At 58.9% G+C, this 13,629-nt stretch overlaps 6 protein-coding genes across 6 annotated transcripts; 2 read left to right on the forward strand and 4 right to left on the reverse strand.

Moving 5' to 3' along the window:
* Positions 1-158: 158 nt before the first annotated feature.
* PSEUBRA_001789 (Aminoacyl-tRNA synthetase, class II (G/ H/ P/ S), conserved domain protein) lies at positions 159-2,438 on the reverse strand (the record flags this gene model as incomplete). The annotated part of the gene is made up of 1 exon (XM_016435012.1): positions 159-2,438. The coding sequence occupies one exon, from the start codon at positions 2,436-2,438 to the stop codon at positions 159-161; it is 2,280 nt and encodes a 759-aa protein (XP_016293697.1).
* A 436-nt stretch (positions 2,439-2,874) lies between these two features.
* Positions 2,875-3,597, forward strand: PSEUBRA_001790 (uncharacterized protein; the record flags this gene model as incomplete). Its single annotated transcript, XM_059464679.1, has 1 exon — positions 2,875-3,597. The coding sequence occupies one exon, from the start codon at positions 2,875-2,877 to the stop codon at positions 3,595-3,597; it is 723 nt and encodes a 240-aa protein (XP_059320814.1).
* A 116-nt stretch (positions 3,598-3,713) lies between these two features.
* Positions 3,714-5,249, reverse strand: PSEUBRA_001791 (Phosphotyrosyl phosphatase activator, PTPA; the record flags this gene model as incomplete). Its single annotated transcript, XM_059464681.1, has 1 exon — positions 3,714-5,249. One exon carries the CDS (start codon positions 5,247-5,249, stop codon positions 3,714-3,716), a length of 1,536 nt encoding a protein of 511 aa, XP_059320815.1.
* A 635-nt stretch (positions 5,250-5,884) lies between these two features.
* On the forward strand, positions 5,885-7,171 carry PSEUBRA_001792 (uncharacterized protein; the record flags this gene model as incomplete). Its single annotated transcript, XM_016434993.1, has 1 exon — positions 5,885-7,171. One exon carries the CDS (start codon positions 5,885-5,887, stop codon positions 7,169-7,171), a length of 1,287 nt encoding a protein of 428 aa, XP_016293700.1.
* Positions 7,172-7,182: 11 nt separating this feature from the next.
* Positions 7,183-7,853, reverse strand: PSEUBRA_001793 (Alkyl hydroperoxide reductase subunit C/ Thiol specific antioxidant; the record flags this gene model as incomplete). The annotated part of the gene is made up of 2 exons (XM_016435030.1): positions 7,183-7,513; positions 7,588-7,853. 2 exons carry the CDS (start codon positions 7,851-7,853, stop codon positions 7,183-7,185), a joined length of 597 nt encoding a protein of 198 aa, XP_016293701.1.
* Positions 7,854-11,467: 3,614 nt separating this feature from the next.
* On the reverse strand, positions 11,468-12,212 carry PSEUBRA_001794 (Ankyrin repeat-containing domain protein; the record flags this gene model as incomplete). Its single annotated transcript, XM_016435031.1, has 2 exons — positions 11,468-11,499; positions 11,618-12,212. The coding sequence occupies 2 exons, from the start codon at positions 12,210-12,212 to the stop codon at positions 11,468-11,470; spliced, it is 627 nt and encodes a 208-aa protein (XP_016293702.1).
* Between the last annotated feature and the right edge of the window lie 1,417 nt (positions 12,213-13,629).

The following is a 13,629-nucleotide window of genomic DNA, read 5'->3' on the forward strand; positions in this document are numbered from 1 at the left end:
CCGGTCGGAGGACGAATGTCGGTTGTAAATAAGTGTATAGCTGGTCTCTGTCTCTCAATGATACCTCATCGATACCTCACGAATCGACCGCACAGTCTGAGCTTCATGAATAATGAGATTGTGTGTGAGTGCAAAGGAAGGTGAACGCGTAATGACTTCTACACCAACCTGTTCTCCAGCCGTTTCTCGCCCTTCAATCTCCTAAGCGCCTCAACCGTCTTCTCGAGATCCATCGTCTCCGCCTTACCCTTCTGGTTCGCATCGTCTCTGTTTCTGATATTGACACTCTTGGTCTCCATCTCCTCGTGACCCACCACAAACACAAAGTTGTACTGGTTGATCTCGCCGTTCCTCACCTTCTTGGGCAGCGTGTTGTCGGTCAGATCCACGTCCGCATAGAACCCTTCATCCCACAGCCTCTGCTGAACGGACTTGGCGTAATCGAAGACGGTGTTGGTGACGGGAACGACGAGGACCTGACGCGGGCTGAGCCAGAACGGCCACTTGCCGGCAAAGTGCTCCGTGAGGATGGCCGTGAAGCGCTCGAGCGAGCCGACGATCGCACGGTGGATCATGACAGGTCGCTCGGCTTGCGTCTCACCGCCTTGGGACACGGCGGTGCGGTACTCGAGCTTGAACTGCTGCGGCAGCTGGAAGTCGAGTTGAATGGTGGCACACTGGAACTGACGGCGCATGGCATCCGAGATGGTAATATCGATCTTGGGGCCGTAGAACGCTCCGTCGCCGGCGTTGAGCTCCCACTTGCCGGGCACGAACTTGTCCAGCGCCGCGGCGAGTCGCGCTTCGGCCGCATTCCAGGTTTCGATCTCGCCAAGGAACTTCTCCGGTCGCGTGGAGAGTTTCAGCTTGAAGTCGAAGCCGAACAGGCTGTAGACGCGCTGCAGGAAGTCAAAGCAGTTGGCCATCTCCTGCTCGATCTGGCTCGACATGCAGAAGATGTGCGCGTCGTCCTGACAAAATCGTCGGACACGCGTGAGACCACTGAGCGCACCCGAGGCCTCATTTCGGTGGAGCACACCAAAGTCGGCCAGTCGAAGCGGAAGCTCCTTGTACGATCGGTCGCGCGCGGCAAACATGAGACAGTGACCCGGGCAGTTCATAGGCTTGAGGGCGAACTGCTCCTTGTCGACGCCGAGGGCGAACATGTCATCCTTGTAGTTCTGCCAGTGACCCGAGGTCTGCCAGAGCTTCGAGTTGTACATGTTGGGAGTGATAACCTCGTCGAAGCCACGCTGACGGTACTCAGACTTGATGAACTCCTGCAGCGTGTTGTAGATGCGCGCGCCGTGGGGCAACCAGAAGCACGAACCGGGCGACAGCTCGTGGAACATGAAGAGCTCCTGCTCCTTGCCGATCTTGCGGTGGTCGCGCTTTGCAGCCTCAAGAAGGAATTGCTTGTACTCGGACATTTGCTTTGCGTCCGGGAACGAGATACCATAGAGACGCTGGAGCGAGTCGTTGTTCTGGTCGCCGAGGAAGTAGGACGCCGAGTTCTTGAGGACGGTCATGGCCTTGATGCGGCCGGTGTGGGGTATATGAGGACCAACGCAGAGATCGATCATAGGACCGCAACGGTAGACGGTGGTGGAGGTGCCGTCGGGGATCTTGGACTGGATGATGTGCTGCTTGTACTTGTTGTAGTTGAACATCTCGAGGAGCTGCTGCTTGGAGACGACGAGACGCTCGAACTTTTGCTTCTCCTTGGTGGCATTTTTGACGAGGGTCTCGAGCGCAGAGAAGTCGGTCTGGGTGATCATGCGGTCGCCCGAGTCGCCCATGGCCATCTCGTAGAAGAAGCCGTCTTCGGTGGGAGGGCCGATGCACAAGTGGCAGCCGTAGTGCTTCTCACAGGCCTCGCCAAGGACGTGTGCCGACGAGTGCCAGAAGACGCGCTTGCCCTCGGGTGATTCGAAGTCGAACAGCTCGAGCTTGCAGTCGCCCTCCAATGGACGCTCGAGATCCCAAAGAGTCTCGTCCACCTTGGAGATGACGATTCGCTCCGACAACGACTTGGAGATCTCCTTAGCAATGTCCAGGGGTGAGGTCTCGTACGAGGTGCCCTGGCGCGTGGATCCGTCGGGCATGGTGACAGTGATGGGTTGACGAGGCTTTGCTGCGAACTCGGCATCCTGCTCTGCCTTGAGCTTCTCGAACATGGCGATGCGGTGGTCGAAGTAGGCGGGCTTGGGAGAGAACTCGAGAGGGGCCTTGGATGCGCCATCGGCAGCGTCCTTCTTGGCTTTTGGCTTCTTCTCGCCCTTTGGCTGCTGCTGCTGCTGCTGTTGCTGCTTTTGTTGCTTCTGCTTCTGCTCTGGTTGTGCGTTGAGGTCGACATTCTGGGCGGCCTCGGTGAGGTTGGATACCGGGTCTCGTGGCTCTGCCGACGAAGACACCGGCTGGGGTGCTGACGAAGACATGTTGGGTGGTGTGATGCGATGACGCAGAAGAGAGATGCGCTAACTCTACTTTGTATCGTCAGTGTCTAGGATGATGGAGTCGAGTCAAGAAGGTCAAAGGGAGCGCTCAGTTTTTGCGAGTCACTTTTTGAGCTTTGGTGGGCTGCGCTGCTGCGCTGCTGCGCTCTTCTCACTCCAACACCTTCTCCGAAATGGCTCATATTCCACCTTTTCTTCTCTCGCACGTGACTGCCCAAGCTTCCGAAGCCGCACCGACCATTCATTCCTATTCTCGCATATCACATCGAATCCTCGAACCGTCACACGCTCCCATTGCTCAGCCATCGGCGCGCGCCATCTTTCGAGTCGTCACCGCATTCATCGAAGACGCGCGAATTCATCCTGACAGACCATCATCATCTTGCTATAACACGCATCGAGTCGCGCGACAGCAACAATGTCAGCACCAACGCCCGCAACGCAGCCGGTCAAGACCAAGTCCAAAGCCTACTCGTCCACCGTCGCCATCCAGGGCGACGCGGCCAAATACCGTCTCAAGTACAAGGAGCTCAAGAAGAAGGTGCGCGAGATCGAGGTGGAGAACGACAAGCTTCATCTCAAGACGCTCGGCATCAAGCGCAACATCCAACGCATGCGTCTTGAGCGCGCGATCCTGTACGAGCGGTTGGATGCCGAGTCGCGCGCGACGCCGGGTGTCGCCTCTTATCCGCCCTACGAGAGGGAGGATCCGTATGCTGCTCAGGGATCCAACCGTGGGGGTGCTTCGTCGAGTGGGCCAGTCAGGGGAGCCGGAGAGTATCAGGGTTATGCTGTTGGCGGTGGAAGCAGTGCATACCGTCAACCGCAAGCTGCTGCACCAACAAGAGCGTCCTACGGCTCGGCATACGATGACTACCCGCCGCCACCGCCTCCCGCAGCCAGGTCGCATCCTCACACACAGGCACGCGCCTACGCGCCATCGTACGATTCGCGTCACCACTCTCCACAACCACCGCCGCCCGCATCCTCAACGGGCGATCGCGCAGAACGTCTGCGACAGTACACGGAAAGCGCCAGTCCCGAACCAGCGAGGCGCGGCGCAAGTCCGCCGGTGGAAGCTGGGCTGCCACCGTCGTCGTCGAGGTCGGCGATGAAGGTCACTTTGCGTCGCGGTGCCTGATCTTTCGGACTTCCTTCCGTTGCACAATGCGTGGATTGTATTATAGCAGTCATCTTCATCACATCTCAACCACGCCATATGTCACCAGATCTACTGAGGCGGAAAGCTGCTCGATTTCATGACGATGAGCTCTCTTCTTTCGTCTGTGCAGGAGGCTTACTCGTAGCCGCCGTCGTCGGTGCGGATGGCGGCGCAGGCCTTTGCAGGGGAGGCACAATCGTCTGGGCCGGTCGTTGCGTCGCCCCCATCCCGGCCCTCCCTTGCCCGACTCTCGGCCCCAGCCCCAGTGCCTGACCCAACCCGTGCCCCGCCCCACTCCTCACCGCGCCCATTCCAGCACCCGTGACTCTGGCAGTGGGCACGCCCATACTACCCATGTTGCCCCTTCCCCCACCCAATGCCATTCCCATTCCCCCTGCTGGTCCCACACTCGTCGTGGCCATCACCGGTGCGTCAGACCAAACCCACCCCACACCCCCAAAGCCAAAATGCTGCACCACCACCTTCTTACTCAAACACTCGGCGCGGTACATCTTGACCATCCCCCCATACACTTTGACCCAGTTGGGTACGGTGGTGGCGATATCGTGCAGGAGAGGCGAGTGTTCGTGAAACGGACCGCGTTTGAGCGTTTGAATGCGAAGAAGAGAGGTGAGGTAGAGGTTGGGCACTGTCACTTGTCCGTCGGGTGGAGTGAGGAGGGTGGATGGGAGGATGAGTGAAGTAGAGATGAGAGCCGCGGGGTCTTTTTGCCCTGTTAGCTGGTCTTTCAGGATGCTGCTGTGCGAGGAGGCGGTGACGGCTTGGGCGGGTCGCAAGGTGGACTGAGTGCGCAGTTGCGCAGCACCAATCACGTAGGGTAGGAACTGGAAATCGTCGAGCCCCCATACGCCGTGTGACCCCGCTGGCTCGAGACCATATCGATCCTGCAGCCGCCACACCACATGCAGGTACAGCGGGAAGACTTCCAGTCCTAGACTTTCTTCCACTTCCACATCCGCTACCGTTCCTTCCTCCCCTGCAGGAGAGGAAGAGAAGAATCCGAGGCGATACAAAAACCCTAGCCAGGCGAAGAAAGCCAACTCGTGTCCACTGCCATAGTCGATGCGCGTAAAGCTGCCGAACGAGTCGAACAGATACGCCTTGAGTTCGACCGTAAACGGCTGTATGTGTGACGGTAGCAGGTCGGCGTGAATCTGATCGATGCGGTTCTCGAGACGGGCACCCCAATCCCGGAAGGCTAGGTTACCAAATCGTTGCGGTCGGCTTTGCGGCTCGATCTCGTCTGTCCAAGAGTCGAGCTGGTGTAGAAGCGCAATGAGCTTGTGAAGCGGTGCACCGTCATCGGCGGGAGATGAGACGGGTAGCCGAGTTGGTTTTCCTACGCTCGCTTCGCAGACGCGCTGCAGGAACAAGAGGTAGACAGAATACGCTTCGGACTGCTTCCATCGCTCAACGTCGTCTTCGGTGACAATCTTCTTGACTGGTGCGGTGATACGTGAGAGTGTAGCTCTGTCAAACGGGATGCGTGGGATGGGAGGCAGGTCTTGCGAGCCCAGCGTGGCTGTTGATGATGAGGCGGCGGCGATGTTGGTGCTGGATGAGGACGGAGCGGCTTGTGCCCGCCGCAATGCCGGTGTGACCATCGGCATGCTGATCGACTCTTGCTCGAAACGATTGCGGTAGGATGAGAAGAAGGTTGAGAAGGAAGAGTGACGCTGAGTTGGGAATTTCAGGGTCCAGCGCAGGTGTTGGTCGTGCGCAATCAGCCGAAAGCCGACTGTGGAGGTTCTGTTCTCGGACTGGCCCTGCTCGACCTGACCTTCACTCTCGACACTGATCATCACCTCAGAGACGAGGAGTAGCCATGGCAGAAGAATCTAGATGGTCAAGCTCAAGGGCGGCTCAATCAAAAGCCGCCCAGCAGTCGTCGCAGAGCAACAGCTCTCAGCAAAGTCGATGGGCTACCAACGGCTCGAGCAACGCTGGCGGTTCTGCATCTTCCTCGTCGTGGCGGTCGCGGCCGAACGAGCCGTCTTCATCCAGTGGTAGCGCCTTCAGCAGAGCATCGGAGCCAAGAAGTAATGATCTGCGCCCGAATCATGGATCTGGCGCATCAAGATGGGCCACCCCACCATCACGCTCTGCTCCGTCAGACGACACATCTGTCTCCTATCTGGCAGACACGCTCTCCCGGACATCGATCAGACCCACCGCGCCATCAATACATCTTCAATCGTCTCCGCACACACTGTCTCCACAATCAGGCCGCAAAGCGAGCAGCAGCATGAGCGAAGGTCTTCAAGTGCGGGACGCCTCGCGTCCGCTAGGCGGCAAGTCGCTTGACCGGCTCGCTCTCCTCGCCTCACCCTCTCGCGGTCTCGACTCCACCTCCTCTCTCTCCACGGAGCTCTCCTCGCAGGGCAGTATGGACCTCACATCTTCTGAAGTGCAGCAAGAGTTCCGCGACTACATTTCCACGCGGCTCAACGAGAAAGCACTGCCGCTTCTGTCCAATGCAACAGGCGCCGCTTTGAGCGTGCTCTCTTCGGCACGGTACCTGCCTTCACCCGCCAAGACGGCCGTGAGCGCCGGGGAGGAGGAGCTGCAACAGGTTTTGCTGCTAGTACGGAAGCTTCGAGAGGCGCTCGTGGCGAGTAAAAGGACGGACGGGTTCGCGGTCGAGGTGTACGAGCTGTCGGCGTATCTGGCCGTGCTGTGCGGAGATGCGACGCAGTTGGCTGCGACCTTGCCGAGGTTGGTGCTCGAGCTGTACCCTTCTGGACCAACTGAAGAGAGGGGGTCGGAGGACGTCATACGGCTCGCCAAGCATCTTGACCTGGAACACACGACGGAAAACAGGCGCGTGCGGGTCGTCTCACTGTACATGCTGCAAACGCTCTGTCTCTCTGGTCGAGCGACGAGACTCGGGCAATACGACTCAGAGTCCGGCTCGGTGATGGAACCTCTCCATCGCGGTCTCAGGGAATATAGAAGCTTGCGAGCGACACTATCGAGCCTGTACGGGTCAGAGCTCGATCCGCATCTCAGCATGTGCGATACGCTCTACGAGGCGCTCCGCGACGTCGACCCGTTCCGCTTCTCGCGGCTCGTGATGGGCAAGGAAGGATACCAGATGGATGGATGGCAGAGGCTGGTGCTGCTTCAAACGGTTCCGGCGTTGCGGAGTGCAGCGTGGGCGGTGGCGCGGAAGAGCTACATGTATCTGCCCATTTCGGCGCGTGTCAAGGGTATGATCGATGGGACTGGGGTGCAAGGTGAAGGTGGGAGGGAGAGGTTCTTGGTAGAGCTGCTGCTGCTCAACACTGACCTTCTCTTGGCGATGAGCGAGGTGGCAGCAGAACCACATACCGGGAAGAAGCACGAAGAAGAGCCGCCAGAGGAGTGGGATGCGGACGACCAAACATCCGATGCGATAGGCTCTCGCGCTGATAGCAAAGGCGATCTCGAAGAGGACACTCGGCTGCACGCCTTCCTTGCACTCCAATTTGGCACTACGCTCCCAACCCGACTCATGTCCATCAAAGAAGGTCATGCTGTCAAGATTCGATAACATTAATCAAATCACTTCTTCTGAACAAACTCCAACGCGGACTCCCAGCTCTCGACCGGCTTGACGCTGAGCTCGACAAACGCCAGCTTGCCCTGCTTGTCGACGACAAAGTGGCTGCGTCTCGTCTTGTCGTCACTGCCCGTGAGGGCCTTGATGAGCTTGCGCTGCGGGTCCGAGATGAGATCGTAGGGAAACTTCTGCTTGTCCTTCCAGGACGAGAGCGAGGTGGGTGAGTCGTTGGAGAGACCGTAGACGGTGTAGGAGGATGAGGTGAAGGAGGCGTGGTTGTCGCGGTACAGCTTGGCCTGTGTTGTGCAGCCGGATGTGTTGGCGCGCGGGTAGCTGTGAAGTCCAGAAAGAACGCAAAGATGTCAGAGGGGGAGAAGCATCAACAGGGAGGACGGGGCGAGACTTACGAGAAGAGCACTGCGTTCTTCAGCGTGGCAGTGTCGATCTCTTTGCCGTCCTGCAGCTTGAGCTTGAACGAAGGTAGCGCGTCGCCGACCTTGAGCTGGCCGACAGCAGCGGGCTTGGATGCGGCCGGCTTGGCCTTCTTCTCAGCAGCAGCACCGCTCGGGGCGCCGGCCGATTTGCGCTTGGCCGCAGCGGGCGCAGGGGCAGGCGCGGACGGGGCAGGCTTGCCAGCGTTCCTCGCGCTTCGTCTAGGTGCTTCGCCGCTCATCTTGATCTGTCGATGAGATGGATGGATGGGAGCAAGAACGATCCCTCGTAATGTTTCGATAAGTTACTGACGAGAGCATTGACGGACCCCACAGCAAAGCCATATGAAGCGAAAGCTTAATTCTGCAGACTCGCTTAGGTCGCGATACACTGGCCCGTGCTTGACATTCTTCTCGACGCGATAAACGTGCGACTTGGCGTGACACGCTACTCGAGACTCGTGATTCTATTCTTAGCTCACACAGTTGCCCCTTCGACAAGCAGATGAGGACGATGCTGTGGTATTGACGTTGTTGGTGAGTGATGAGTGCGACGTGGAACGAGTGCATAGACATTGCTGCTGCTATCGAGGAGTAAAAAATCAGGAAGAGCCTTTGGCCTTGTTCAGAAGATTGCGTACCAACCCGCGCTTGCCAGTGCTGCCACTGCTTGTTGTCGTCGAGGTGTTTGTGGGCTGCTCGTCTGCTGCATCATCGGTCGACCAGTTTGCCTGTCCGTGACCGTAATCCTCGGTGCCACTCAGTGACGTGTGGCTTGGCGTTTGAGAGTGTGTGGACGAGGAAGTTGCGGTGCGTAGCATATTGATGCTGGGCCTGTTCAAACCTTCCCCACGACTCAAAGAGGCGGTGCCCATCGCTCTGTCGCGGCTGGTATCGTCGTCACGTACAGGAGCGTCATCCTCAGCTCGCCAGGCGGACCACGTGGCCGGGTCCGGGCTGAGCATGCGTTCGTCATTGCGTGGGCGCGAGTCACTGCGGGCAAGATGCTCGCCCGTCAACGGTGCGTTGATGGACTCCTTTCGCGGCGGTGGCAGAGGCAGGGGCAGACTTGCGGTAGCGCTCGCACTGTTGCGGTCAGCCAATGCAGGCTCGGGCAATGCTTCGTGTCGAGCTGCATCGTACGAGGCGAGCTCCATCGGCAGAGAAGGGCTGTGTTGATGCAGACTGCGTGGCGAGCTAGTGAACTTGCCAGAAAGCGCCTTGTTTGCACCTAGCACGGGTGTCTTGGGATCATCGTCGTCGTCGTCGTCCACATCGACGGCTGCCGATGTTGTACCGTCGCTCTGGGTGGCCACAACAAACGGCAGACCGGCCGCAGAATGGAACACGACAGGCTCGTGGCGACGTCGGGGCTGACCCTTGGCCGGCACCGATGGCGCAGCTCCTCCGCTGCGGTCAATGGCTCTGACTCCGGCTTCAGCACGACCTGGCGTAACTTGCTGGGGCGGGGCTACGGACCTGGTAGCGGGCGTTTGAGGAGTCTGCACAATGAATGCTTGCGGAGGTGATGCAAGCCCAGACATATTGGCCGCATCAGGCGAAGCGATCCGTGATGCGCCTTGCTTATTGTCGTCGTTCCCAGTCATTCTGTTCTGGCCTAGCCTGGATATGTCCGTTGCTGGCAGAGGTGGAGGACTGACCGTGGTGCTGACTGGACTGAAAGTGCCGCGTCTAATACCTTCTTGCGGCTGGCGACCCTCGCTGCTATGCGGTCTGCGCGACACACGTCGATTGTAAGACTGCGCTGCAGTTGCGGGGTAGTTGGGGGTGCGAGCATCACTAATGGAAGCGCTGCGCGTGCCATGACTCGTTGGGCGGGAAGGCGACTGATCTTCGGTGACACTGGGCAGCTTGGACCGCAGAGCTGCATTGCTGCCTCTCGTACTCAGGCTGGGCGAGGGTCCACTTCGCGCATCCCCCGCTCGCCGTCTCTCCTGGGCGAGCGCTTCTCCGTAGGCAGCGAGCTGCGCTGCCAACGATGTACTTGTGCCGTCTGGACCGTCACTAGCGTAAGGAGTCTCGTGATTGAGAATCGCCTGTGCTTGCTCGGCAGCACTCAGGTAGTTGGAGCGAAGCGAAGAAGACGACGCCTGGCTGGCCACGCTGGCAACCGAGGCAGAACGACCCGCACGACCCAGCGACGTAGACGAGCTGCCAGCGCCCGAGGCGCGCCCAATAAATAACGACATTCCGTTCTCTTCGGCAACGGAGAGAGCCTGGTAATTCGTTGAGAGGCCAGGCGAGTGTCGTTGAATCGCATCGAGGCCGCGTGAACTACTTCCTGATTGAGAGCCTGAGCTGACGGCAGATGTGTGACTGCCGGATCGATCACGCGTTGTGCGATTGAATTGGACACTGCTAGCCCTCGTGTTTTCGTCGTTCCTCGCGCCTGAGGCGCTGAGAGCCGCAGCGTCTGCCGACGATGTCAACGCATCTCCTGCGTCTCTGGTGGTCTGCTGCTGTCGGAGTGCCGTCATGGTACGCAAGCCAGCGGGGAGGTGATGTGAGTCGTGGTGCTCGTCGCTCTCTTGTCTTTGATTGCCAGCGCTAGAGACTGGGTGGTCAAGAAACTCCTGCAAGTCGCCTTCGGCGGCGATGACATCCATATGGGAGTGTGCCTGACTCCGTTCATTATCGGTGGTGCCAGCGCTTTGAGAGCTCGAGCCGCTCACTGATCTGTCCCTGCCGCCAAGGTGAGGCATCGCCAGAGCATTGCCAGCTTGTTGGGCGGATGGTGATGGCCCTGAGGTCGAAGATTGGCCAGCTGCGCGCTTCATCGCGTCGATGCGGCTGTCCTGACCAGCTGCTGCCCTCGTTTTGTCTGCGCTTGTTCGCGGACTGACGTTGGTGACACCCAAGTGACCGGTCGGACGCAGCAAATCGAGAGAAGCATTTGCGCGTGGCGGAGGATGGTGATGGGTTGAGATCTGTTCGTTGGATCCAGCACGCGCTCGACGGATCTGGCTATCGGCGAGGAACTGATCCCGCGGCGTGGAGAGAGACGATGACGAAGAGGCGGTGCGAAGTTTTCGCTGCTGATCCAAGGCAACAGCTTCTAAACTAGAAGCTGGCAGAGCGGTTCTTGCCGCGTTCGGGCTCTTTGGCACTTCCTGTCCTTCGCTCAAGCTGTTTCCGGCCGTGCTGCGCCGCAAAGCTACGGGCGGTCGGCTGTAATCCGAGGAGCGGCCAGAGGCACGTCCAGGCTTTGCGAGCGCGTCCATGTTGATAGCGCCACCGCTGAGCATGCTGTTACTGCTCGCAGCGGACACGTCACCAAAGTAGGAGCTCGACGAAGAAGGCATGGGAGGTTTGGTGGCCAAGGAAGGAGTGGTGCTCGCGTTGGAGCCTGTGGCTTTCTTGAGGATATTGGTGAGGCTGCGTTTGCCGCCAAGCTTGCTATGCTTCTTTCCAGGACTCGAGGTTGTTGCGTCGTACGAGTGGTCAAGGTATCGACTCGAGGAGGACTGCGATACGCTTCCGGTCGCCTGCGACGACGAGCCTGTACCCAGCGCTGCTCGCAATGATGCAGCTGGATGGGCTGCTTTCCCGAGGATCGAAGGGATCGAAGGTCTTCTCTTGGATTCCCGTACACTCCCTCCTGCTGCAGAAGCAGCCGCAACGCTTCCGGAGGCCACTGCTGGCGAGGGACCGGAAGGAGATCTGACAGCGCTGGATATTGAGGCAGCGTAATCGTACTGCGAGTAGCCGGTGGGAAGTGTACTTGGATTTGGAGACGTCGGGGTAGCGGTGGCAGAGAGAGGAGCCGGCGAAGCGACGGGCTGAGGTGACTTGAGGCTTGAGGAGCTCTGGTGCGGGTCCGAAATCGAATTGGCGGTTAGCAGGGAGGAGGAGTGCGTAGCGGACGATCTGGATGCGGAAGTGGAAGTGGAAAGCTGAGGTGTTGTCGAGCGGGACATGTTGTGGGTGCTGGACGAAGTCGCTGCGGGCTGAGAGCCTCTTGATGTGCCGGGAGAAGTGCTGGGACCTGAGGCAGCATAGCGAATGTATCCTGCGGGGCCAAGGGTAACGTCGCCGCTCACGGTCTCGCGTGATTCGACCATGCCCGCGAGACCATTGGAGCCGTAGGCAGAGATCCAAGAGCGAATGAGATTGGCACACTCGGTGTTTCCGGCGCTTGTCGCGAGCGCTTCCGAGGTCACGCCGTCTTTGTCAGCGGCAGCTGGCCGCGCCCCTGCTTCGAGGAGCATGCGTACAATCTCGAGATGACCATTGGCGGCAGCGAAGTGGAGCGGAGTGGAGCCTTCTGCTCCGGGACCACCATTTGAACCCTTCGCCTTGAGTCGAGGGGCGTTGACGTCGGCGCCGTGGAAGATGAGCATGCGCACGCTCTGTTCGCTGCCACCGGAACAAGCAGCATGCAATGGCAGAATGCCGTTGAGATTGCTGTTGGCGGATTGACCATTCTCGAGAGCGAACTTGACGAGGCCGATGTTGCCCGTAGCGGCGGCGTTGTGCAGGCCGAGGTTGGGATGCATTCCTTCCGCGTGGCTGGAGGAGCCACCGAGACCACCCTGGCCGACGGCCTTGAGAGTGGTGCGGCTGACGGCGTTGCGCAGCATTGTGACGCTGGCGATAGTGCCTCAGAAGGCGATTGATGCCTAGTGCGACGTGCTAGCCATGCTCGGGTCGCGTGCAGTCGTGCGGCGTTGCTATCGACGAGATCAGCGCGTGATCGATGAAGATTCTGGAGTGGTGACGGTCGACACACGGTAGTTGCTGCGACGAATACAGTGCGAGTGTTGCGGAAGTTGATGGGGTTGACTGTGCGAGCGGAAGAGTGGAAGACAGGTAAGTGAGCCTGATGTGTGTGGTGGCGATGAGACGGCGAGCTGAGCTTTTGGTCGATCGCGATGTGGTTGAGTGTCACTTTGAAGAGAAAGGGAAAGTGGAGTTGTGTCGAGTCTAAGCGACCAGAGAGAGATGAAGCAGGGACGGGCCGTTGCCGCTTTTTTTGACTTGGCTGCTGCAGTCACCGAGCTAAGCGAAGGTCCAGAACAGGCGTTCTTTTTGGGCGTAACAGGCTGCAGCTCACAGAGGAGTCTGCATGAGAGAGCAAGAGACCAAGCCCGGCGGTGTGGGACCACTTTCGGCTTTTCCTCTTTGGCTTGTCGGCCATTTGACGCGTTCTTTTTTGGGCTGCCACACACACCGTCGGCAGCTTAGCCGACACGCGAGCGCCGTGTTTCTAATGTGTAGGCTTCGGGAACTCCCTGACCCCCCGCCTTTCTTCTCTCCAGAAACGCGAAGCGTGTCGGTCCAGGTCCAGCAACCAACGCGGGGTCTCCGCCTCGAAGTCATCTCATGAATGGTGTGGCGATGAGCCCGAACTGAATCGTCGTTGCTGATTTGAGACCGTGAGAAACCACATCAGCAAACCGGATCAGCCGCGCCAGTGCTCGTCAAGCGCCACAGAAAGGTATCGGCGACTCGAGCTGCAGAAGTGCCATGCTTTAAGTGGGTCATGATGCCCTTAGCTCATATGCTGTATGACGAGGAGGCGAACGACATCCGTCCGCTGTCAACCTGTCATCAAGCCTTGCTCCCACCAGTGGGCGAATCAATTGCCGCGGCTCTTTAGCAGCCATCAGGGCGCTCTCTTGTTTATCGTGGCTTGAGAGCAAACACAATGAGCCAGTCGTGTTCTCGCAATCTGGTCGAGATCGTCCAAGACCGTTGTTCTCTCTCTGCTGTGATACAGAGTGAGGCATCCTGCCCCCTCCGCGTCAGACACGCTAAACACCAAGTCCCCTTTGCACCTCGCGTAATCGTAGGCTGCTGCTTTTCCCGGCTTTCTGGTGGGCACTTCGGCTAACTCAGTACTGAGAGCTGGCTGACGCAGGGGAGCAGCCTCTGTGGACAGCGAATCCATCGACACGTTCTTTCGCACGCCTCCGTGATCAGCTGTCAACGCCTCGCCTCGCTTCTGACGCAAGAAGTACCTAGGCAAATGTCACATTCGACAACAACTGCAGGGGT

This window comes from Kalmanozyma brasiliensis, assembly GCF_000497045.1.
Source record: "Kalmanozyma brasiliensis GHG001 unplaced genomic scaffold PSEUBRA_SCAF15, whole genome shotgun sequence".
NCBI classification, from domain to species: domain Eukaryota; kingdom Fungi; phylum Basidiomycota; class Ustilaginomycetes; order Ustilaginales; genus Kalmanozyma; species Kalmanozyma brasiliensis.